This window comes from Lepidochelys olivacea (assembly GCF_965140295.1).
Source record: "Lepidochelys olivacea isolate rLepOli2 genome assembly, chromosome: 5".
NCBI classification, from domain to species: Eukaryota; Metazoa; Chordata; order Testudines; family Cheloniidae; genus Lepidochelys; species Lepidochelys olivacea.
Genome location: NC_140415.1, coordinates 18,555,993 through 18,583,114, shown reverse-complemented (window position 1 = coordinate 18,583,114; position 27,122 = coordinate 18,555,993). Strand labels below are relative to the sequence as shown.

Genomic DNA, 27,122 nt, shown 5'->3' with positions numbered 1-27,122 from the left:
TTCCAATTCCAATATTTCTATGATTCTGTAACACAAACTATCATACTATGAATGGGATTTTGAAACTCACCCATATATGAATGGAACAATCTTATAAGTGGTGAAGAAGGTGATGGGGAGGGAGAGAGAGGATGGGGTTCACTGCTGAAAATGGACTTAATAATCAAACTTAATTAGATGGAGTCTAGTTTAGTCTATATTTACCATTGAGGCTGCTTCTGTCAATCAAGTTCGTGTCAACTGGCCAATAGGCCCCATCTCCATGACGACCTGTTAACAGAAAAGCATGTGTCAGAAACAGAATGACAGATAAACTGATCTAAGTGTGATCTGCTTCTTGAAACAGAGTCCATCTGACAACATTTAAGCCATTAGACAGTGAGGGGAAAAGTAATTCTGTATGTGCATGAGAAAATCTGTCATAAAAGTCAACTTTTAAATGAAGCTGAATTTCAAGCCTTTGAGAGGCTTGCCTTTTTACATTCTTTCTCCAACAGTCCTTGTTAAAGGGACAAAATAAGGTGAGGCAGTAGTAACAGTCAGAATGTTCTTCCTCAAAAGCTGACAGATCTGATGGAAAAGTTAGTTCATAGCACAGATGAAAGACATAATATTGGGCTTCCCTCACATTTATGCGGCTTATGTTCATTGATGGCTCCCAACTGACATTTCTTTGAGTGCAGGTAAATTGTCATTATTATTCTACAAGGTGACAGTACATCTCATCTAGTGTCTGGGTGTCTAGTATTCCTTCTGTTACTTGCCACAGAAGATAAGTTTAATATTTGATTATATTCTTATATGGGGAAAGTAACCCCTGTATAGTTTAGTTTATAAACTGATGTTCTTTGGGGTGCTATACTTAATATTGAATCAAACCAGTCAGAAGAATGTAAGAACACTGTAAAATTGTCAAATAGTATTCCACAAGATATTAAGCAAATATATATATATATATCATTTAAATATATTTATTTAATATTATTTATCATATAAATATATATATATATATATATATCATTTTATTCCATCCCCAGAAATACTATTTTTCATGGAATTGCCATTTTTTACATTGAAAATGCAGGAATTTCAAAATGGATATGAAGTGATTATTGTTTTAAAGAAACTAAAAAATCTCCTTTAAAATTAATATTTGTTGTTGTTTTTAAGAAAAGAATATTTGCCCCATTTCACAGGTTTTACACAAACGTGGAAAATAAGGAAAACTTTGACTTCTGAGAAGTTCATATTTTGAACTTAATTTTTGTATGCTTATACCAGTAAGCAATTTTAGGGGCAAATTCAAAATGGTGGCTATGGCCACCTTGAGCCACCCAGGTGATGGATCTGTGATGTTGCCAAGGACTATGCTTATGCCTTCCCCATTCCTGGTAGATGGGGCATGTCAGGGTTGGTAGGGAGCAGGGTAGAGCTCTGCTATACTATGTTTATCTTCCACTGGTATAGGATCAATCAAGGACCATAAACCACTGGTAGAATGTAGTGCAGCTCTGGTGCAGGACAGAATCTGAGTACTTTGCCAGTCTAGGAATCCTATACCAGTAACATACTGCTCATATGGATGCAGCTTATACTAGCAAATCTGTGCTCTTGGCAGTATTACTTATTCCACCCCCATCCCTCTCAGCAAAACAAGCTGTACCAGTAAAAGTGAAATTTTGCATTTATTACTGCATTTACATTAGGGGCTTCTGCTGGCACATCTACGTTTGTCAGGGTGGGATTGCACGCTTTCACACCCCTAACCATTACAGCTATACAGCAGACACCTGTAGTATCGGCATGGCCTGAGTAATGTACTTTCCCAATAGATAGCGAGGTGACTAAGTAGATGGTATTCTTCCCTCTGAGTTCGTAATAAATCAGCATCCTAGCATGGAGTCATGGAGTCCTGTTACTTCCATTTTTCAGGTGAGACATAAAAATGAGCCGATGACCAATTCTGGACAATAAAAAACCCAGGAGTCTTTTTAGAAAAGTTGTATGGGGGCATTTAACCCCAAATGTTCTAATTAAATTCCAGCTCTGGTATCTAGTGTTTAGTTACTTCGAATCCCTCAGTAGTTGCAGCTGGAAAACATTTTCTTCACTTCCTACCATACACTATTATTATATTTGTGCATTGTTAAACAGTTGCAGCATTTCTTTCCAGAGGTAGCTGCGTTTTGGGGGAGTATGAAGTGATTCCTATGTATAATTTTGTCTATCAATTTGTAAAGTGCTTTGCAACGAAAGGAACTATATAAATGTAAGATCATTATCATCATAGGTGACTTCAACATAATCATCTTTTCAATCAGCATAATTGCACAGCAAGGTTGTACAATATTTAGCTGCAACAAGTACAGGCAAAAGTGAAATGAATGTAGGCTGCACTGTAACTCTATTTACAAAAACTGCACTGTATATAAGTAATATTCCCGGGTTTGCACTAGCAGCTTTCAATATATGGGGATAAATTGTCAATAGAACCAAGTAAATTGGGTGTCTCAGTGGGAGATGCTGGTGGGTACTCAGTATTTGTTTAAAATTTTGTCCTTACTTAGGCATCTAAGTGGGACTTGATCTCTTTTAAAAATCTAGCCCTTGCTGTCTGCTTTAACACCTCTCTACAATTTTAGATATTAGCACTCTTCAAGGCATTACATGTCACATTAATTGATGTACAAATATTTTAGAAACTGGAGGCCAATTTAAGGTTTCATGATCCTCATGAAATCATGGATTGAGTAATTGAGCAAAGTACAAACAACATGGCTATTTCAGAGTCCTAAGGCCAGAAGTGACCTTCAGATCATCTAGTCTGACCTCCTGCACATCATAGGCAACAAAGCGTACCCACTTATCCCTGTACTGAGCCCAATAATCTGAATTAGGCTACACCTAATTTACACCTCCCAGAGACTAAATTACTCTATCACACAGGCAGAGAATAGGAAGGACTGAGGTGCCACAACAGCTAAACCCCCTGCAATGGCAGGGAATTGATTTGTTGAGACTTCTTCTAAGTTCATTTTCAACTGAATTGCCCTACAGGCAAACCCTGGTGAACCTGACCAGAGTAAGAGGAACACTGGGATTCCAAAGATCAAATAACACTTACTACAGGGCTAGGTTAAAGCACAGGTAATATAGGCTTGTACCTAGAGACCCAGCTCTTGAAGTCGTATGATTATAAATAAAACAACTGTAATAGTTATTCTTGAAAATGTGACCCAGAGGTAATCAACACAGTGATGACGGTCTGAGTGGGCACACATCATGAAACAATAGCACTGAAAGGCATAAACGGCACTATACATCTTCCTGGATGTTACCGCCAAGAATTGCTGTGTAGAGGAGGGGTCACCCACTCCTGCCCTGAAGGGCTTGAAATCAGACCTAGGAGAGGGCTGCTGCTAGGGAAAGCAGCAAGCCTCGGCTGATTGGGGAAACAGCCACAGCTGTGGCCAAGCCACACCAGGGCCCAGCTGGCCTTTATAAGGCGACGAGGACACACTCTTTCTCTAGATGTTAAGAGGGAGGGGCCTAACTGTTGGGAGCTGAGCAGGGTACCTAAAGTGGAGCAGGGCTGGGGAAAGGCCAGAGGAGCTGCAGAGCTCTAGCCTGGGCTGATAGCCAATGATGGACCTATTCTCTGAGATGCTTAGGACAGCTCTGAAAACACTCAGTGTATGGCAGGAAGAGAAGAGTGCAGCCATACCCACTTACCTAAGCAAATACACCCCAACTTCTGGGGTAAATAATGGGGGGTCCTCTGCTGCCACCCCTTCCTCTCATGCTTCTGTTCTTGGGGGAAAGGAGGATGCCCCAGGATGCTCTGGTAGGGGAGGGAGAACTGTGCCACTGTGCAAGGGATGGGGGGAACAATCTTATAACTTTTCATAAAAAGAAAGCTTTCATAAAAGGAAAGCTTCTAAAATGTCTTTTTGGAGGGATAATCAGCTTCATGGCAAAGGAAAATGATTTAGTTTTATGCATGAAAGCTAATGTTTTCAAATGGTCTAACTTTTGATAAGTGTTGATTAGACTGATAACAGGGCAGAGAAATAAATAACACTTAAGCCCAGCACACAATATTTCAACAAAACTAGCTATCAGCAGTAGCTAAAATTGGATTTATGGTAATATAGATTTATTCTGGTATTAAGATAAACAAACAAACACAATTATTCAACATTTTGATTATCTTGGAAATCTACACATTTAGGAGGTTGTAAAGCTGTAAGGTAAATCTTCAACACAGCGTGCTGGAAGCTAGATGCTAAAGAGTAAATGGTGCTGGTGCAGGACTATTAATGCTGTACTTCGAGCCAACATGCCTTCTTGGAAGCTTTCTTCATCTAGCTCTGTGTGGAGCTTACCACATTCTTCCTTTTGAAAAGTAAAATGATGCACAAGTCCATTGCTACTTTGAGCCCAAGTGCTTCATTCTGGCTTCATGTCTCATTCTCCCATTAGCCTACATACTTAGTCTCATCTACACACAAAACCACCTCCTTTGTGAATCCTTCTGCACTTACAACATCACCTCCTACCTTGCTAAGCCTGCCTCATATCACTGTGATTTTTTTTCTGCCACACTCAGAACTGTTGCTATTCCCCTGTACAGTCTTCCCCTGGATGAAACCCCACCTTTCTCACTTCTTCTTCTTTAGTGGAGACCTTATATTTCCCCCTCAGTATCTGATCTATGTAGTTGGCACAAGGCTGGGTTCTCGGTACTCTGCAGTTTTTCTCTGAGTTGTGTAACGGGTGGCAGAATTCAAACTAGCAGAAATATGTTCAAGAAGTGCCAACTTTTCACTCAAATTATGCAGAAAGGATGGTTTTAACTTTGGACATCACTTCAGTGTGAATGATTTCTGACATTTCTATTTCCCATTTGTCCTCTGTCTTCAATTAGCTCCTTCTTTTGAATGCTTCTGTGACTAAAGTCCTCCACTGGAAAATGTCCTTCTCCCACAACTATAGCTGAACTACCATTATTTTTAATATGTTTTAACTTTGCCTCATCAAGGCCACAAAACTTGAAGTTCCCTCTGACTACAAATTTTCTTTTTCTTGTCAGTTCTCCAGCATTTGTAAATCTGGCATCAATCCTGCTGTAACTCTAGCAGACTTCTTCATTGTTAGCTCATTTTTCCTGATTTATGCTTCATCATTTATATTTTAACTACTGAAAATCCCTTATCTCCAAACTTCAGATATCCCAGAATGCCCTGTCCAGAGTACTCTCACTCCAGGAATTATTGCTTCCATTCTCCTTAATGTTAACTATATTATACATGGGTACTTGCTATGAAGAGTAGTGACATCATTATAGTATGTCTTGCTCTCCATGAAGGACTCATCATCTGATTCATCTGACCCAGATACATCCTTTCTTTACCAATGTTTTCAGCCCTATACTCATTTAACCCTGGGAAAATTGAGAAGTAGTCTTATTTCAGTTTACAGAAGCTGTAAGCAATTTTCCTTCCCTCCAGGAGCCATAGTTTGAGACATGATGCCAGCTATAAGTCCTTCGGCGCTGTGCATGGATACCAGCCAATGCAAGGCCGTAATATGACCATTCTATTTTACTTCAACAAAAAAACATTTCTTATGGGTCACATGATTTTCCTCCACAGGCACCAGAGCTGCCAAAACAAGCTCCAATACACTAACGGACACTCCTCAGACATAGTGTACAATGAGCAAAAGAAAATGTAAGAGAGCCCAGCTCTGCCATTTCGCGCTTCATGTTATTCATAGACATCTTCATTGCCAAAGTTAGGGATTGCCTCCTGGTTGTTCACCCTTGTATTTCCTTAGAGGTACTGACAGTTTTCAATCATAAAAAAGAAAATTATATTTAGTCAAAGATGTCTCAATTAAACCTCTTCATTGTGCCAACACACCAAAAGCAGTTTTTCTGCCATAGGATTGTTAGCACAGACAGCTTTGGATATAAGCTGCAGCATCACCCATTCCAAAAGCCACTGAGTATTCTATGTGCCTGCACCCATGGGTGATAACTTGGCCATGCACTTGGTCTGAGTCTGCAGGCTTTATCATGCACAGAAAGGTCAATCTTGGGACTAAGGCACTGGACTGGGACTGAGGAGATCCAGGTTCAATTCCTGGCTCTGTCACAGTGAGTCTGGTCTCGTCACTTAAGGTATGGCGGCACTGCCCTTGGGTGTGAGCCTCCCACCTTAAGTAGACAGACTTAGGTTTGTGGGGCTCGCGCTAATGTGCGAAAAATAGCTGTGCAGATGTTGTGGCACTGGCAGAGGTTTGGGCTAGCCACCTGAGCCAACCCTATTCCCTGGGTCTGAGCTCAGGTGGCTAGCCTGAGCCTCCACTGATGTTGCAACATCTACGCAGCTATCTGTAGTATGCTAGCACAAGCTCTGCTAACACAAGTCTGCCTACCCAGACTGCAAGGCTGACTCCCACTTGCAATGTAGATGTACCCTTAGGGGCAGATTTTTCAAAACTGATCAGCATGTTGGCTGCTCATTTCTTTTGAAAATCTGGTCCTTAGTGCCAGAATGAGAGCTGCCGGGTGTTAAGTACTATTGAAAATTTGGCCCTTAATTAGGTGCTTAAATGAAGCTGAGCTCTTAGGAAACTTGGTGCCAGTTGAGGGTGCTCAGCACTTGAAAATCTTGCCTTGAGACATAAAGCAGCTGCAAGAGAGAAGGTCTGAAACAACTGAAGCTGGCCTTCTAGCAGCTTTGGAGAGCGAGCTCAAATTGGATTGCCAAGCTGCCACCTGGGAAACTGGCTATGAAAGCCGGCCAGGTGTATATAAAAGCAGAGTAAGGAAGGCTGATGGAGACGAAGGAGCAACAGGAGTTTGAGCATGGAATTGACAGACAGGAATTTGCAAGAGGAAGTAGGAATCTGATTGCCAGGAAACCCATCCACAGGAAAGCTACCCACAAGGGCCTGCAATAGTTTGTTGTAAACACGATAGACAGAATGTGGGACTGGAAAAGTGGCACACACAAATAAGAGGAGAGATAAGATTAACTTGCTACACTGTACAGTTCAAGGTGGCAACTCCATTAGCTGCTCTTTGTCAGGAGGATTGCTACTCCCTTTTAGACTTAGATTGTCAATAATCAATAGATTGGGAAGATGACTCCGTACTAATCCACTCAGCCAGAAAGAAGGATGCCAAAGTTACTCAATCCAATTCTTGGGACTGAGACAGCCGCTTTTGCACCACTCCAGTGGCTAACCAGGATTCCTTCAGTTTTGGGAAATTCCTACCCCTGTTGCTACAATCCTCGTGTAGGGAGCATGGCCAGGGTGTTACTGAATTCCATCTATCCTCAGCGCTTGAATGGCCTCTTAGAGGTGATGGGCATAAATCAGGTCAGTTCTGGTGGGCCCCAGGATTAGGCAGAGGATGGTGTAAGAGACATAAATCTATCTGTGCCCCCACCAAGCAGAGTTCAACCACACCCAAGAATGAGGGCCACAAGGGTATCCAGGAAGTGGGGGAGGAGAGAGGCCACAGGGGAGAATATTCACAGGGTCTTAAGTTTGTTTTCCTTCAGCCAATTAGATGCTGATATATTTCCAGGCAGGAAACTGGAGTTTTGAGTAGAGATGAAGTTATCCCTTGACTACATTAGCTATATCACCTCTAGATTTGCTCAACTTTCAGTTTCAAACATTGTAGTGTCTCAGCAAAGCAAAAATTAAAACCAATATTCAGTGATATCTTTTTAGCTTCTTTCCCAAGAATGCTAGCTATGCATTGCTCATTAGCAAAGCTTTCAATGTCTCTCCCATTAAGGATGACTTTCTATGGGCTGCTTCATAATATTAGCCATATAACTGAATCCCTGCTGACTTGCGTGGTGGGGAGATGTTCCACAAACAAACGTGGCATTTTAATTTCTGTTTTCCTTAATCTCCTTGCTTATTATACATACAGAAACAGAGTATTTCAACCCACAGCATTATTTGTTTAGAAATAATCAGACATGCTGCCGAAAATCTGGTGCATATTAAAAGTCATCGTCCTCTCAGCACCTGGTAAAGACCCAAACCAGGCAGCACCACCTGATATTGCTGCTTTCTGTGTCTCAAGATTTTAGAGCACCTAATTTTACAGTGAATAACATGAGAGGTGGAGAACACTTTGAATGTCAAGGAAGGAGACTTTCAACAAGATCAAAGCACATGCGACCAAGTACTTGTGCTAACCACATGAATCCAAAATGGTTTTCAAAGAAACCTGAAAACAGGCACTATTTTCTTTGACCTCACTGCAGCATATGATGTGGTATGGCCCACGGGTCTTCTTGTTAAAAATTAAGAATCCTTCCACCATGGGTCACTGATGTCATCGAACTGCTACTCCAAGATAGACGGTTCAAGGTGCATGTAGGTGAGCAAACAAGTGCTTTGAAAAAACAGATGAACGGGTTGCCCCAGGGATCTGTTCTAGCCCCAACCTTTTTCAATATATACATCAATGACCTGCCACCAACCCAGTCATGGAAGTTCATCTATGCAGAAGACATCTGCTGAGGGCTACAGGCTCCAACTTTCTCTGAGCTGGAGAAGACCCTGAGTAACGAAGCTGCAAAGCTTGAAGATATGGTGCCTTCAGCCTAGCACCAGCAAGACAATCTCTGGCATATTCCACCTCCACTACGCCAACTCTAAGACGGAACTAAACATCATAATAAATGGCCAGAGGCTGAAGCATATCCAGTTTATTTAGGTGTGACCCTTGACCGAACACTGACATACAAAAGCCACCTGAGGAAGATAGCATTGAAGGTCAAGACATGCAACAACCTTCTCAGCAAACTGGCAGGTTCTTTATAGGGCACAAATGCTCCATCCCTAAGGACCTCAGCCCTTGCTATCTTGTATTCAAGAGCAGAGTACTGTACACCAGTTTGGAGACAGTCAGCACACATCACAGCACAGATTTGCTGACTTACAACTCAACTCAACAACGTGCATCATACCAGGAACTCTCTGACTGACTCATCTTCCATGCATAGATGACTTGTGCATCCTAATACTGGTGGGGCACAGTCTAAAGGGGAGGACACATGACCACCCCATGTGTCTCCTGTGCCCAAGGACCCCCCAGCCCTGAGCCCAGCCTGGGGCCACTGTGCTCTCCCCACCCCACCAAAGTTACCTGTGTGGGGAAAGGCTCTGTCCTTCTCCCACTGTGCCTCCCCGTGGCACATTCAGCCACTCTCCCTGGCAGCTGGGCCTATCTGGGGAGCAGAGGTGGTGGGACAGAGTCACTTCTCACACTGGCTGAACTAGGCTGCTCAGGGTCACTGCTCTGTGCAGCGTAGCAGCTGCCTGAGAGACAGCCCAGCCACCACTGCCACTGCCCCAGCCAGACTCTTGCAGGCAGCAGCGGTGCTGCACAGAGCAGTGAACCGAGTGGCCGGCATGAGAAGTGGCTAGTCTCACTGCCTCCACTCCCCGCCCGGACCTGGCTGCCAGGGATGGGGCCAAATGTGCTGGGGGGAAAGGCATGGCAGGAGAAGGACAGAGCCCTTCTCCTCCCTGGTTGTCTAAGCAGAACTCTTGAGGGGCATTTGACCCTGCATACTCCCCCCACGCATGGCGTATGCTTCTATGGCTCCTAGTTCTCAGCCACACTGCTCACCCTTACATAATGAGGGAGATTGCAGCTGGCAAGTTGCTTGAGAAGTTATGTGCCAACCCAAGCTTGCCCTTGTTTAATGACCTTTTTAGTCCACCAGCTATATCTCTTTCATCACGACACCTATTGTGGTTGAGGTTGCCATGCTAGGATGTGACAGCAGAGCCCTGTGGTGGGAAGACTGGTGCTTAACTTCAACCAGCAGTCAGTTCCTTGTCACAGACCCTACTGACTGCTTGCCCGGCTTTGAACTGCCAGGTCATCTGTGGGCCCTTCTTTACCGATTCTGGACTGGACAAGGCCTTTGTGCAGCCAACCAGCACCGTTGGGGGTCTTTGAGACAATCCAAGCTGCAGCTGTGGTGCAGATCTAACAATGATATACATTGTGGAGGAGTGTCTGCTAGCCAAATCCAGCGGTGGGCTCCAAGAGCCCCACTTAGCCACTAGCAACATTATTGCTTGGCTTGGTGAATATGTAAACCGTAAACAAATAAATAAATTTGTTTAGAAAGCAGCTGTTTGAGATGCTCATGAATTACTCATCTTTTTTATCTCTGCTATGTTCACAGCTTCCAAGAGAGACTTAGGGTAGAATACCAAAAGCCTGGAGCTAACAGAAGCTTCAGCAAAAGGTAAAGGGGAGAGTTAGCTGCCTTCTGCTGTCACAGTATGGGAGCAGGTTGCTGTCTCTAGGCTGACATCAGGCTACAGATGTATTTGCAGTTGTTTTCATACTGACAGAGAGGAAGCAGTAAGCAAAACAATGAGACGGTTTATAGTTTTCAGATTAATGATATTGAACACTGGATGGTTTATGCTTCAAATAGCCAAACCGCAACATGCCCACTGTAATCCAAACATGGCAAAGGTTGAATGACAGAAAGTTAAGTTCTCAGCATGACGAGCCTGCCTTAAAAACCCTATTTCCCTGAAAGCTAAAACAATTAGTGCTCTATTTATTCATGAGCTCAAAACCACTGAGGTGTAACGTGGTTAGGTGCAAGCCACGTGCAATGCATTCATTCCCTATCCAGAAAAGTCAAAATCCTTTGAATTCACAGGGATCTGTTTGGATGCCTTGCTGAATGCCCTCAGAATGACGAAGGCCACCATTTTCTCCAGGATTTTGAGACATGAGTCTTGGTTTTCAGTCTTGAGTGATCTTCCAGCAGTGCTTCTGATGCTAGACCTATCTGAGGAGAACTTCTTTACATCCTGCCTGATATGCTTGTTAGATCAGATACTCAGCAGGTGTAAATTGGCATAGTTCTTCTGGTCCATTGTTTTTTCAATGTTTATAAACTATAGATAAGGCAGATGGCACTCCATTGGAATTGTACATCGTGAAATTATTCCTAATGGTAGTACATTTTATACATGCCCCTGTAAATCTGTAACTCATGGGCTACCACCAAAAGGGTAATGTTATTTGAAAATCTGACTTCTCCTCAACACACAACACAATTCTAATTTGAAATAACACAGCAGTCTATACTGGCAAATTGAACCTAACCAACTCTGGAAAGCTCAAAGGAGTCATTGCATAGATTATTTATTTGAAGAAAAAAAATCTACTGAACTTCCCCCAGGATAAGGAAAATATCAACTCAAAGACTCACATGTTCCCATTGACCAAACATTACAAATCAATGATAAAACTTACCTAAGTCCACACATAAGAATCAGCTTGTCACCTGAGAAGACATGATTGCCAAATTTGGAACCAACCTTAATTCTGCATGTAACTGCTACTATTTTCTCATTACCTACCTATATACTAATCTGCTCCTATCCAGAGAAAATATGGAATGAAGAACTTGATATTAGCTTATCATATGAAAACTGGGATAGGATAAAACAAAATAAACCAACCTCTTCATCACCCACTGTCCACTTATTTAAAAAAAAATCTTAAAGAGAAACTATTTAGACTTCAACAAGACTTTGTTACTCAGCAACTCTAACAAGCTGTTTGAAAGTATCTACACACCTCGGATCCTCTTTCATGTGTACTTTGTGCCTCTGACAAAAATTCCTTCTCATATGACCTGGTCTATAATTTTACTTTTACCTTCATATTGACAGTTATTGCCTTGGAACTTGAGCAGGCCTATAAATCTCACACATTCAAAGTAAATATGGGGAACCTAAATGCCATTTCCAAATGCACCTAACCCATGGCACGAAGGCTCCTAAGGGATTTGGGTACATTTGTAAACTAGATTTTGGCTTCTCAGTGACTTAGGCACTTTTGAAAATTTCACACTCAATGTACATTGCCTTAAATCTCTGTGTACCTCTATCCTCTGCAAAGAGCAAGGGGGACTCCCTATTCCTGGACATTCAGGGATGGATTTTTCAAGGTATTTAGGTGCCTAAAGATACAGATTGATGTCAAATGGAATTTTTAAATGTGCCTAGGCACCTAACTCACAGTGAGAAGTCTTTTGAAAATAAGAAAGTTTTTGAAAATCTCACTAGGCCCTGCTTTTAAGCAGTTCACTGTGCTCTTATTTGTTTTCTTCATCTGCTGTGCTTCTTTTCCCTTCTCCTTTGTTGACAAGTGCCTGCCTTGTGCTCTTGCCTCTTTTCCTAGCTTGCTCTTTTGACCTTTTAGATACTGAGCAGCTGACAGCAGAAGTTAGTTGCCTAGGCTGAACTAGCAGAGTGGCTTTGACACTACCAATGCTCCCACCTACTTCACTGAATGCAGCTCTCATGTTATTAGAGCATGCTGTGATGACATAGCTGTCATTAAGGGTCATGGTTAGGTCCTGCTGAGCCATGTGAGTTTCTCATCCTCCCTCTGTCTCCTCTTTCCTGTAAATCTCTTTTTTTGCTCCATCCAAACCATAATCCTAGTGGAAGGATAGGCAGGGGGTTAATGAAACAGCTGCAGCAAAAGAAATGGGAGGGAGCACAGGCAGAAAATTGAAGGAAAAAATAATGCATGGGCACATTTCTCAGTAGCTGCTTTGGAACCTGGGGAGCAAATAGGTCTCATTATAGGCATGACAGTCTTTCTAGATTCCAAAGTGGAAAACTCTGTGGGAGAAACATTGGAGATTATGTTGGCAGGAACAATCCTGCACTAACAGTAGAATGAAGCAGATGCCCTAATAGGGTAAATTCTGTTATTCTATGAGAAGGACAGATGTGATGGAATACACACTAAGGGCCTGATCCAACACTCTTAGGTATGTCTAGGGTGCTTATCACCTTATAATCAAAACTCAGCTTCTAATTGGATTTTATCTTGGTGTGTGCTTCTACTGGGCCAAATCCTGAGATCCTTACTAAGGTTTTACTTGGTGCTTACTTACCTCCACTGAAGCCAATGTCAAAATTATCTTGACTTCAGTGGGGCCAGGACAAACTGTAGTTTGTGTAAGAATTGTGTGAAAACTGAATAAGAACCTCAGGATTTGGCTCATATGCTTAAGAAATTTATTAGATGACTTTAACGTACCTCTTTACTGATTTAGGACCTGATCCAATGCACATTACATACCATAAGATGGGATCCTTAATGACATACAATACTAAGTAGTCCACAGAAATGTGCTGTTTCTGCATGGTCCAAAAGGTGCAAAAGTCTTACTATTATCCCTAAGTGAGATATCATAGATGGATGGGAAATTAAAGCCTGGTTTTTACATAACACAGTCATAAATAACTCAAAATGGTACGTTAGAGCTACTCTGGAAACATATTTGTGTATAGGTAATACCAGAATGTTTCAAAACACAGAACATGAGCTCAGAATATCCTAATGTCTGTTAAAACAACAAACTACATTTATAATGTATCAATAATGTGGCCCAGTCAAAAAACTCCCTAAACAAACTCCAAATCAAAACAAACTAGGGTATTCATAGACTATGTCTGAAATCTCAATATTAACTTAACCCCCTGAATGTATTGGTTGCACTTGAATCTCAGAATATAGTAGATTAAAACACTTTCTGAAATCTATACCCAACCAAATCAAATTTTATTCAGAGTTTATTTAATCACATATATCACAAACATTCCTCAGATTGTTCAAGGGACCGTATTTTAGCCTTTAAGTTACTTTTAAAATTTAATTTTGTGTTCATGAAAGTTGCTGGATTGAGAGCATTGAAAGACCTACACAGGACAGTTCCAGTATGGGCAGGATCTGTAAAAATCCTGACCAGCTATATGATTCAGAGTTTTTCAGTTGTCAATCCTTGGTCTCCCTTCTGGGATTGAAAACAAGATTGCGGAAATCTGTACTCTAGTAACTGAGCTGAGACCACTAACTCATTTAACCAAAAAGCAATCCAGTGATAACACTTTTGTAGTTGCTGACACTGACTTTCAATTTATGGCCTACATACAAGAGTCTGCATCTCAGTACTCCATGAGACATCCTCAGGTTCTTGTGTAATAATGGTGATTAACTATGGTCTGAAGGAGTGTAACTTTCATGTCTAAGACAATTAAACCTAACTGATACATTTAAAATGTGTTTTGATTTTTTAAGAATAAATTTGTGCCTGCCAGTACCACTGGTAATATTCAAGGTGTCTTTCCATTCTATTTGACACAATTCAGATTGCCATGATACAGTTCACCAACAACACATCTAGCAGGAGCTCTATTGCTATGACTGGCATAGCTCTGGAACTGTGTTTTAGACTATATTTAATTTACGGGACACTTTGGTGGAGAGAATCCCCTACAGGAAGTGATTGGTGATGATGTAGTGGAAGAACAGCATGAACATGATTTCTATATGGGGTTGATGGACTGTGCTTGAAAATGGAAGTCAGAAGAAAGATACAGTTTAGTAACACGAGCCTGAGAATGGGGACCAGGAGCATCTCAATTCTAAATTCGGCTCAGAGAGAGACAATAGCCCCGCCCCGGCAAGTCACTTAGGCCTAATCTTCAAATTAGCATGCACCTAAACATGCAGGTCAGCACCCACAACTCCCATGTCACTGTCAGTTTAAGTACCTAATTTTAACTGCTTGACAGTGAGCCTGACACTAGGTAAGATATAGAGCTCCCTGCATGAGGATCTCAGAGTCTCAGTATGGAGAAAAGAAAAAACACCCCTATCTTATTCTGACTGAAAACTTGAGCTCCTACTACACCTATCCGTCAGCCTTGCTGTGCTATCTATCCATCCTGTTGTTTTTACCATATTGATATACTTTTCTATATCAACTTCTATGTGTATTATATATGGCTCTTCGAAACTAGCTCTCTCTATAAGTTATCTTGAGTTACAACTGTGTTTAGTGCCTATAATAGGACAGAAAGTCCTGCTTTCTCACTTTCAGTTCAAAAGAATCATAGAATATCAGGGTTGGAAGGGACCTCAGGAGGTCATCTAGTCCAACCCCCTGCTCAAAGCAGGGCCAATCCCCAACTAAATCATCCCAGCCAGGGCTTTGTCAAGCCTGACCTTAAAAACCTCTAAGGAAGGAGATTCCACCACCTCCCTAGGTAATGCATTCCAGTGCTTCACCACCCTCTTAGTGAAGAAGTTTTTCCTAATATCCAATCTAAACCTCCCCCACTGCAACTTGAGACCATTACTCCTTCTTCTGTCATCTGCTACCACTGAGAACCGTCTAGATCCATCCTCTTTGGAACCCCCTTTCAGGTAGTTGAAAGCAGCTATCAAATCCCCCCTCATTCTTCTCTTCTGAAGACTAAATAATCCCAGTTCCCACAGCCTCTCCTCATAAGTCATGTGTTCCAGTCCCCTAATCATTTTTGTTGCCCTGCGCTGGACTCTTTCCAATTTTTCCACATCCTTCTTGAAGTGTGGGGCCCAAAACTGGACACACCAACGTCAAATAGAGGGGAACGATTACGTCCCTCGATCTGCTGGCAATGCCCCTACTTATACAGCCCAAAATGCCGTTAGCCTTCTTGGCAACAAGGGCACACTGTTGACTCATATCCAGCTTCTCGTCCACTGTAACCCCTAGGTCCTTTTCTGCAGAACTGCTGCCTAACCATTCGGTCCCTAGTCTGTAGCACTGCATGGGATTCTTCCATCCTAAGTGCAGGACTCTGCACTTGTCTTCGTTGAACCTCATCAGATTTCTTTTGGCCCAATCCTCTAATTTATCTAGGATAAAAGGATTATGTTTGTGCTGACAAAACCTTAACTGTAACATTACTCGTGATACTACACTTGTTCTTTGATCAGTGAATCAAAGTACCATGTACATTCTCAGCATAGACCTGCACTGAGCCTTGCTGAGCAGTAGTTCTGGGCAAATGGAGCTATTTTCCTATTTTCCTAGCAGATTTATATAAACAAACTTGAAATAGCCTTGTTCATATCCTGGTATTATATTTGCACAGTATTCAAGACCCTATTTGAATCTGTAGTAAAATGCATGTTTATTACAGTGGAAAAGGAAGTGATTAGATCTCTTGGTGATACAAGGAATGTATATTCGTATATGATACACAGGCTAGTTCTACCTTCCACTGACACGCTTATTTAGTTCTTCACATGAATTAAACTACAGCACCATTTTTCAAAGGGGGTGCAACCGGCCTCTCTGCTGAGGCTCTGATCTTTTTCCAAGAGGGACTTGGGCAAGTCTAGAGAAAATGAAAAGAAGACTATACTTTTCCCCCCTACTTATTAATTTTTTAAAAGGGCATAGCCAATGCTGTATCTAGAATATTCAATAAATGTTCCTGTATTTTTGCTGGTTTCTACATGGATACAAGCCAGCAGACAAGAAAGAAGAACACCGCTGATCCTGACTTCATATTTAAATTATGCACCTTTTTCATGGGCAGTAGCTGTGGGACAAATACAGAAGAATCCTGAACTTGAGGTAAGACAGGCCTGGATAACCAAGCTATAGCAATTTTGTACACCACACATTCAGAAATATAACTCCAATGCCCACAGAAAAACTACAGCCCTCATCCTTTAAGTAACTCTAGGAAGGCAAACATAAGCACCAGTATGGAGCCCTACTGGGGTTCCATATGGGTGCAGGTGCCTGTCTGTACAGAGCCTGTTGGAGGGCTGAGGCCTAGATTAGTTATTTGCTATCTGAAGTGACAGCAAGAGGGGCATGACACAAAACATTAAATTGTGCAATATTATGTTATGTACATGCAGTTTTACATCTAACTTGAATTAATGCACCATACCATAATGCTTTGAAGAGCAACAGTTATCACTAACCCCCCCCACCCTTTTGTTTTCAAGCCTATTTTATGTTATATTGTTGGATTTCAAGTTGATAATCCAAATTTATTATGTGGGTAGCAAGTTAGCTGCACTGTTACCAAAATGATAACTCAAGTTTCCCTCTATTTGCATTTATTTAAAATCATTCCCAAGGTATCTGAGCAAATTGGCATCTTCTTTACACTCCTGATTTTCTATTAAGATCAGAATTGACTGATTACTTTATTGCCTCATTTGTAAACTGGCATCAAAGGTAGAAGGAACATTTTGTAACAGGCAGTCCTGGAGTTATAACAGTTGGGGATCTTACTGAAAATCAAGATGCCCCGTTTGTTTTATCAGCTAAGGCAAGTCTAATGAAATATGCTGAGATTTTTGCAGAGATCTAATGGAGTTATGTGCCCAACTCACATTGTCTTTAATTAGAAGAAGAGTGCCTAAGTGGTTTAGGCCCCACTGAAAATCATAGCCTATCTACTTATTATTCTTAATTGTTCCTCAGTACTGATAATTTTATTATTAGGGCTATCAATTAATCACAGTTAACGTATGCAATTAATGCAAAACAAATTAACTAGATTAAAGAATAGTTCCAATTAATTACCATTTTAATTGCACTGTTAAACAATAATAGAATACCAATTTAAATGTATAATAAATATTTCTGAATGTTTTTCTACATTTTCAAACATATTGTTTTAAATTACAACACAGAATACAAAGTGTACAGTGCTCACCTTTTAGTATTATTTTTATTACAAATATTTACATCATAAAAATATAAACAAAAGAAATAGTATTTTTCAATTCACCTTATACAAGTCCACTCAATCTTACGTCTTGTTCAGCCAATCGCACAGACAAACAAGTTTGTTTACATTTATGGGAGATCATGTCGCCCGCTTCTTAACTACAATGTCACCTATGAGTGAGAACAAGCATTCACATGGGACTGTTGTAGAGGGCGTTGCAAGGTATTTATGTGCCAGATATGCTAAAACATTCGTATGCCTCTTTGTGCTTTGACTTGTAGGCTGTAAAGTTTTACATTGTTTTGCTTTTGAGTGCAGTTATGTCACCAAAAAAATCTACATTTGTAAGTTGCACTTCCATGATAAAGGGATTGCCCTACAGTATTTGTATGAGGTAAACTGAAAAATACTATTTCTTTTGTTTATATTTTTTACTGTGAACATATTTGTAATCCAAAATAATTAAGAGACCACTTGTACACTTTGTATTCTGTGTTGTATTTGAAATCAATATATCTGAAAATGTGGAAAAACTACCAAAAATATTTATAATACATTTAAATTGGTACAGGCAGTCCTCGACTTTACAACGTTTGACTTACGATGAGATGTTTCTGAATTGATACCTTGATTCGACTTATGACAACTGGTTTTGACTTAATGACGCTCGGTCCTGTAATGGAGTGGATTGCAGTTCCAAGTTACGATGTTTTGACTTACAACGCAATTTTCAGGAACCAATTGTGTTGTAAGCCGAGGACTGCCTGTATTTTATTGTTTAACGGTGCCATTAAAATTGTGTTCATTCGCAACAATTTTTTAAAATCTCATGCTTAATTGCAATTATTTTTTAAATTGTTTGACAGCCCTATTTATTGCTTGTTAGGCCTGCTTAGAAAGAACAATTATTTTAAAAAGGCAAGGGTGGGGGGTTAATTTGAAACTATTTTGCAGCCCACAATTTTTCACATTTTCCAAAACAAAATAAAATTGGTTTTTCATGTAAAAGCATGAAATTTGTGTGTTCTGGTGAAAAAACTAACATTGGTTGAAATCAAATGTCAAGTTTCAAAAAGATAAATGTTGAGATCCCTGTCCCCAAAGATAAAGAATGAAATCCTGAAACCTTAGGGTGGATTTTCAAAACAGTCTAAGGACGTATCTTCACTGGGGTAGGAGGTATGTTATTACCTTGTGGTAACTTACATGATGTAAAATCCTACTTAAGATACAGTTTATAGCTTTCACAGGTGCTAGCAAGTTGAGGTACAGACTATGGGAGAGCATAGGCTTTACACAAAGCTTACACAAGTGAAAGCTACAAACTGCATTGTCTTCACTAGGATTTTACGTCATGTTAGCTAACTCGAGTTAGCTAACAGAAGGTAACACTGCACCTTTTCCCCAAGTGAAGAGAGACCTATGGGGTTTGGATACCTTCTTTCCATTGAAATTAGTGTGAAATGGGAGTTCAAATCACCTTCTTAAACTTCGTAGCCTTAAACTTTTCAGATATCATTGTGAATATTTCCCCCTCTCAATGTTTTGAATGACATTACTTATGTGGAAGATGCTATAGTTGCATTGGAAACGGATGTCGACAATAAATCAGTTTGGAGTAAAAAGAAGATGAAAATTTCCAAGCAACAGACAACACAAATAATAAAAAAACTGTAGTAAGTTAACAGCAGAAGAAAAATGACTAGTTAGACAACATTTCATATTTGATAAACATATCAATGATAATGCCTTGAAAAGTTGACTAAACTTTGCTTTTATTAAACAGGGGCTGCTGACTTGAGAAAGAAAATGATTCCTGATTTTTCACTGCAACACTTCAGAACTTTAATCTATAACCCATGAAAGGGTGCAAGAGCGGTCTGAATATTATGCTGAACTTAATTATACTTAACTGTGAATTATTCAGAAATGCAGCAGAGAGAGTAAAAATTTATTTCGTACAAAGAAGCTTGACATTTTAATTGGTCCTTCAGAAAAGAGACAAAACAATTTCCTCTCAAGAAAATTTACATCTTCCCCATCAAAGCAGCAGCCTTTGCGAAGCAGAACTTCATTAACAAGATTAATTATCATGCCAGTGCCTGCCTCATCAGGTGTGCAGCCCAGGTGAAAAACAGAATGCAAAGTGACGAGTAACATCGTTCCTAACATTCAGCACTGATTCTAAGAGAAAACGTGACAGATTGAGGCTACTGTACCTTGGTCATTAGCCATTTTGTCAGGGTGCTCGACTGCAAGAAAAAGACAATATCATTAGACTGTGACAGCTCCTAGTAGGCAAGCTGACATATCAAATCAACAATTTTGTTAGCAAGTTTTCATATCAAGTTGCTGCTCTCCTGCACTTTTGGCAGATTGACTGGGACAAAGAGAGATATTTTACCATTTTCCTGTTCAAAGAGATTCTGAAGAACAGACAGGACAAGTACAAGTCGCACTGTATTTCTCATCAAATGTAGTCACAAGTTCTTAAAAAAATAAAGCAGTGAAAACTATATATTTCCTAAACTTGCTGGTCTATGAACTTAGAAGTATCCCCTGGGAAGTTTAATTAACCTTGGAAGTGAAAAAGAGAAAGAGAGAGAGAGAGAGAGAGACACTGTTCCTTGAATGGTTTCAGAGTAACAGCCGTGTTAGTCTGTATTTGCAAAAAGAAAAGGAGTACTTGTGGCACCTTAGAGACTAACCAATTTATTTGAGCATAAGCTTTCGTGAGCTACAGCTCACTTCATCGGATGCATACTGTGGAAAGCATAGAAGATCTTTTTATACACACAAAGCATGAAAAAATGGGTGTTTTACCACTACAAAAGGTTTTCTCTCCCCCCACCCCACTCTCCTGCTGGTAATAGCTTATCTAAAGTGATCACTCTCCTTACAATGTGTATGATAATCAAGGTGGGCCATTTCCAGCACAAATCCAGGGTTTAACAAGAACATCTGAGGGGGGGGTAGGAAAAAACAAGGGGAAATAGGTTACCTTGCATAATGACTTAGCCACTCCCAGTCTCTATTCAAGCCTAAGTTAATTGTATCCAATTTGCAAATGAATTCCAATTCAACAGTCTCTCGCTGGAGTCTGGTTTTGAAGATTTTTTGTTGTAATATCGCAATTTTTATGTCTGTAATCACGTGACCAGAGAGATGGAATTGTTCTCCGACTGATTTATTAATGTTATAATTCTTGACATCTGATTTGTGTCTATTTATCCTTTTATGCAGAGACTGTCCAGTTTGACCAATTGACATGGCAGAGGAGCATTGCTGGCACATGATGGCATATATCACATTGGTGGATGTGCAGGTGAACGAGCCTCTGATAGTGTGGGTGATGTTATTAGGCCCTGTGATGGTGTCCCCTGAATAGATATGTGGGCACAGTTGGCAACGGGCTTTGTTGCAAGGATAGGTTCCTGGGTTAGTGGTTCTGTTGTGTAGTATGTGGTTGTTGGTGAGTATTTGCTTCAGGTTGGGGGGCTGTCTGTAGGCAAGGACTGGCCTGTCTCCCAAGATTTCTGAGAGTGTTGGGTCATCCTTCAGGATAGGTTGTAGATCCTTAATAATGTGTTGGAGGGGTTTTAGTTGGGGGCTGAAGGTGACGGCTAGTGGCGTTCTGTTATTTTCTTTGTTAGGCCTGTCCTGTAGTAGGTGATTTCTAGGAACTCTTCTGGCTCTATCAATCTGTTTCTTCACTTCCGCAGGTGGGTATTGTAGTTGTAAGAATGCTTGATAGAGCTCTTGTAGGTGTTTGTCTCTGTCTGAGGGGTTGGAGCAAATGCGGTTGTATCGCAGAGCTTGGCTGTAGACGATGGATCGTGTGGTGTGGTCAGGGTGAAAGCTGGAGGCATGTAGGTAGGAATAGTGGTCAGTAGATTTCCGGTATAGGGTGGTGGTTATGTGACCGTCGTTTATTAGCACTGGAGTGTCCAGGAAGTGGATCTCTTGTGTGGACTGGACCAGGCTGAAGTTGATGGTGGGATGGAAATTGTTGAAATCATGGTGGAATTCCTCAAGGGCTTCTTTTCCATGGGTCCAGATGATGAAGATGTCATCAATATAGCGCAAGCAGAGTAGGGGCGTTAGGGGACGAGAGCTGAGGAAGCGTTGATCTAAGTCAGCCATAAAAATGTTGGCATACTGTGGGGCCATGCGGGTACCCATAGCAGCGCCACTGATTTGAAGGTATACATTGTCCCCAAATGTAAAATAGTTATGGGTAAGGACAAAGTCACAAAGTTCAGCCACCAGGTTTGCCGTGACATTATCGGGGATAGTGTTCTTGACGGCTTGTAGTCCATCTTTGTGTGGAATGTTGGTGTAGAGGGCTTCTACATCCATAGTGGCCAGGATGGTGTTATCAGGAAGATCACCGATGGACTGTAGTTTCCTCAGGAAGTCAGTGGTGTCTCGAAGGTAGCTGGGAGTGCTGGGAGTGTAGGGCCTGAGGAGGGAGTCTACATAGCCAGACAATCCTGCTGTCAGGGTGCCAATGCCTGAGATTATGGGGCGCCCAGGATTTCCAGGTTTATGGATCTTGGGTAGTAGGTAGAATATCCCAGGTCAGGGTTCCAGGGTGTGTCTGTGCAGATTTGATCTTGTGCTTTTTCAGGGAGTTTCTTGAGCAAATGCTGTAGTTTCTTTTGGTAACTCTCAGTGGGATCAGAGAGTAATGGCTTGTAGAAAGTGGTGTTGGAGCTGCCGAGCAGCCTCTTGTTCATATTCCGACCTATTCATGATGACAACAGTACCTCCTTTGTCAGCCTTTTTGATTATGATGTCAGAGTTGTTTCTGAGGCTGTGGATGGCATTGTGTTCTGCACGGCTGAGGTTATGGGGCAAGTGATGCTGCTTTTCCACAATTTCAGTCCGTGCACGTCGGCGGAAGCACTCTATGAAGAAGTCTAGTCTGCTGTCTCGACCTTCAGGAGTCCACCTAGAATCCTTCTTTTTGTAGTGTTGGTAGGGAGGTCTCTGTGGATTAGTATGTTGTTCAGAGATGTGTTGGAAATATTCCTTGAGTCGGAGACATCAAAAATAGGATTCTAGGTCACCACAGAACTGTATCATGTTCGTGGGGTTGGAGGGGCAGAAGGAGAGGCCCTGAGATAGGACAGCTGCTTCTGCTGGGCTAAGAGTATAGCTTTAATAGAGACTGGGAGTGGCTAAGTCATTATGCAAGGTAACCTATTTCCCCTTGTTTTTTCCTACCCCCCCCCCAAACGTTCTTGTTAAACCCTGGATTTGTGCTGGAAATGGCCCACCTTGATTATCATACACATTGTAAGGAGAGTGATCACTTTAGATAAACTATTACCAGCAGGAAAGTGGGGTGGGAGGAGAGAAAACCTTTTGGTAGTGGTAAAACACCCATTTTTTCATGCTTTGTGTGTATAAAAAGATCTTCTATACTTTCCACAGTATGCATCCGATGAAGTGAGCTGTAGCTCACGAAAGCTTATGCTCAAATAAATTGGTTAGTCTCTAAGGTGCCACAAGTACTCCTTTTCATTTTGTTCCTTGAATAATTGCATACAAATCACCTACATATTGGAATCTAGATCTGAATTATAATGTTATTGTTTCCGCTTTTTACAAAAGAGGTTTTAAATTATTTACACGTTTTTGAATAATAATTACACAAATGATGGTGTGATTTGAAGTGCATCAGACAAGGCTTCAGAATTCAACAGACACACTGAAAGCTCCTCTGAATGGTTAGCAGCTCCCAGCAATTTATTAAATGATACAGAGTATTAACTTTCCCTTCAGATTCAGAAATAGCTATGATTATGAAAAATTATCCAATTTTCTGGTTAATAAAATTTAAGAGAAATTTAAGCTACAGGAGATTTAAAAAAAAAGAGTTTGACACACCTGAGTTTAAGTAGCTGAGTAAGTAGTCTATAAATATAGGGTGTTTTTTAAAGGTTGGTCTAGTCTCCTTTTGAAGAACACTACATAAATTCGTTACCCACCTTCATGTTATGACCACCGTGTTATCCCATGATTTAGCTTACAAGATGTTGCCATGAACAATAAAGGCCCAAGATGGTGGCAACTTACATGTAGCACAATGATATTAGTGTGTCTATTTCTGATTACGTCATCAGTACCTGTTATTGTAACTCCCCTCAGTACTTATGAAAGTTCCATGCTTGCAGCAAAGGGAAAACAGACACCTGAATGATCATCATGCACTCTATTATTTCAACTATGTTAACAGAGAAAAATGTACAGAGTTGTACATATTCCCTCAAAGTTTCTAGAAATCTTTTGGGGAGAATGGGTTTCCCTGCTGAGTAATATCTGGGATTATGACCTTCCCCAGAGAACAAATTAATTTATAAAAACATTAAACCCTTGATTGCAACTGCAGTTACTTCATTCCAACTATTTATAACATTTAAAAGCTGACCTCAACTTTTTCTGCCTCCTTCAAGTTATTAAGGAGATGTAACCTGTGATATCTACAGTGTTGTGAAATACTGCTGTGGTGGGTCAGTAGGTAACATTTTTCTCTGGCAGGTCATAAAGGTTCACGTTTTGTAGCTTAGGAGCAAGGATTTATTTTTTAACCACCACTCCAATACAGCATTAGAGGGCACTGTAATGCTAGAAATGCTGCCCCACATCAGCCTTGCCAAAGAAAAATGGGACATCGGCAATATGTATTCCTGACGTCCTGCAGCAAGTCCCCAAATAAAGACTTTCCCTGCTTATCTTGGTCCAATGGCATTAGTAATATCTGACAAAATTGAAAAGCCAAGATAATTCTCTCTCTCTCTCCTTTTTATAAACAACTGACCATGTATTTCATTCATCCTTGAAATAAAGCTTATAAATGTACTGCACGTACACAGATTTGTAGAAAATGCAGTATGTGCATTTTCATATTTTTATCTATGCATGGTGGTTTATTTTTGTGTGCGATATTAATAAACAGTTCAAATACTATTATTTTATTTGCTTCATTTAAAGTTCAGTAGACAATTATGGTTTGTTTCTAAATTGAAGCTGAAATTTAGAATCAAATTATGTTTCAGTTGAAAAGGGGGTAAGTACAGTTCTGGGATTTATTAGTTTCTGCTACAGGTGAAAAACATAAGTTATTAATAAGTTAAAATTGGAAAGAATGAGGGGATCTCCTACTGATTGGACACTACTACATTCAGACTTTCTTAGCTAGCCTTTTCATAAGGCAGTCAGAAGTAAATTCCAGACTGGAGTTGCTTCCCTATCTTGCTAAATAGTTTCCAGTTACTTTGCTTCAGAAATGTATCATTTAATGTTATTAATTTACATACAGTAAATCTAGTGGAACATTGAGATTGAAGTTCTGCTCTCCCACTTGTTACTGCATGCATCTTTAACTTCTAGAGGAATCCATGTCAATATGCAGTTTAATATTTCAACATATAAAAATATAATTTACTTCTAATTTTCTTTATATTTTTTCAGGACATCTAATGAAATCAACTGGAACCTGTTCACATAAGAACTAAATAAAACCTGAATCAGGTGATTCCGGTTTTGGTCCAACATATATAACACCAAAAAAGCGACGCACTCCCTAGTAATTAATTACGGGGTAGATAATCACATCTCACACCCTCATCTCCTCCAGGCACATAAGAACGACCTGGTAATGCCTGTATCCAAGGAATTATGTCTTAAATGGTGAATATGACCATACCCAGCCAAAGAACATGCAGGCTGATCCTCAGCTGGAGTTATGACAATTTAAAACAGCTGAAGATCTCTCCTTGGATTACATTTTGTTACCAATGGATCTAAGGGGGAAAAACCATAAGCACTTTGCTCATGTGGCAGTGATATGTACAATAAAACGTATCTGTTCTTGTACAGGTCACTGCATAGTTAGTTACTAAAGGCATGTTACGGAGAAAAAAAAATTCAGCTGCAGTTTTATAACCGACTAGGGGTGTGGTTTCCTTGAAAGAGCTTTGTGTGCTATAATATCTTAAATCAGATAAGGGGTGACTTTATAGATCTTTGATGCTTCCTTAGTTCCTTGCGGTTTAAAATATCTTGTGATCAAAACACATATTTGCCAACAGAGCATTCATTACCATAAGTCACATGCATATCTCCTGTTAATAATCATTAAGGTCAGGAAACCAACGTTTCTGCATAATGCAGAATGCACTCAAGCCTTCAGAAGCTCTTTTCGCCTTATAGGTAGAGACAGATTTGTCAAAAAACAGCTGAATATTATTGAACATGACATATTTAGGGTGGATAACATTAAATATTCACGTCAGGGTATTAAACATAGTCCTTGTAGACTATTACAAGATGTAACAAATGTGTAAATTTATCTTTTTGGTATCTCTTGATGCACTCTGATATAGAATTTATTTCCCAAATGAATTTTATGGTACTTTGTGTAAACACTACGAAGTAGGTGATATCTAGTCCATTAATCTTTTTGTTTAGTTAGATATCTGGGTCTCTGTATCTTTTGATGTCTCATTACTCTGTCATTATATTTTGATTCTTTGACTCACTTTAAATTCTCTCTAACAGAGTTCTTTTACTTGGCACAAATTGGGAGCATGAAATTAACTTGGCACCCCTCAAGTTGATAGAGACTAAGCACTTGCAAAGTGCTTTCTATTCACATTTCATGGTAGTTGAGAATGAATAATCAGGATCCTACAAATAATTCATTCAGCGTGAAACCAGACTCGGACAAGTAAGTCCTGAAAATCTGGATAGACTGTGATAAGCTCTGAACAAATTAATACATTTTTTTCATTTTTCTGACTCCTGTTAATTCACTAAAACTGTTATATGAGGGTTTTCACACTTAGCCTGAATATTTGATAACATGGTCTTTATACACATAGATAATGGCTAGCCCTCTGCCAATGCTGCTGAGTGCACTGGCCAATTCATTGCGATGCTAGGGACTGACTGAAAATGGAGTCTCCCTTTCCTCCTTCAAAAGCAGCAGGAGTAGGAAAAATGACGTTTCTGTTCCAATATTTGTTAAAGGCTGAACTTGCATAATACCTCTTTCCTACAAGGAAAACAAGGATAAGATGTATGTAGATCTACAGAGTATTGCATATGAATTGCCCTTTTGCTCAGTCATTTTCATATATATGTTTAAATTAAAGATAGGCCTGAAGCAGAATATTGGATCCAGACCTCTTACTCCCCACAAATGGAATTGGATCTGAAACCTCTGATCAGAGCTTTTCAGCTCTGGCCCATCTTCATTTTAAGCAGCCTTCTGTGAAGACATTATTTTTTATACTCAAAAGCTTTGGAATTTTTGCTCTCGAAAAGCTACAGCTCTACTACATGTGACCCCAGTTTCCTAAAATAGGCACATAGCTTATGTCACTCTATTTGTTTCTTTAATTAATTGCCTTTTAAAAAAGAAGACTTTATATACTGTCATGTAACTACATAAGTGACAGTTTCAAACATAAGGCACACAA

At 40.3% G+C, this 27,122-nt stretch overlaps 1 protein-coding gene across 2 annotated transcripts in view; it reads right to left on the bottom strand.

Moving 5' to 3' along the window:
• Positions 1–27,122, bottom strand: part of DCC (DCC netrin 1 receptor) — a 948,238-nt gene that overhangs the window by 66,153 nt on the left and 854,963 nt on the right. For both annotated transcript variants that reach the window (XM_084629005.1, XM_084629006.1), the window contains exons 21-22: positions 19,851–19,883; positions 205–270 (exon numbers count right to left, since the gene is read on the bottom strand). In XM_084629005.1, coding sequence (XP_084485131.1) covers positions 205–270; positions 19,851–19,883 — 99 coding nt within the window. The remainder of the gene's footprint in view (positions 1–204; positions 271–19,850; positions 19,884–27,122) is intronic.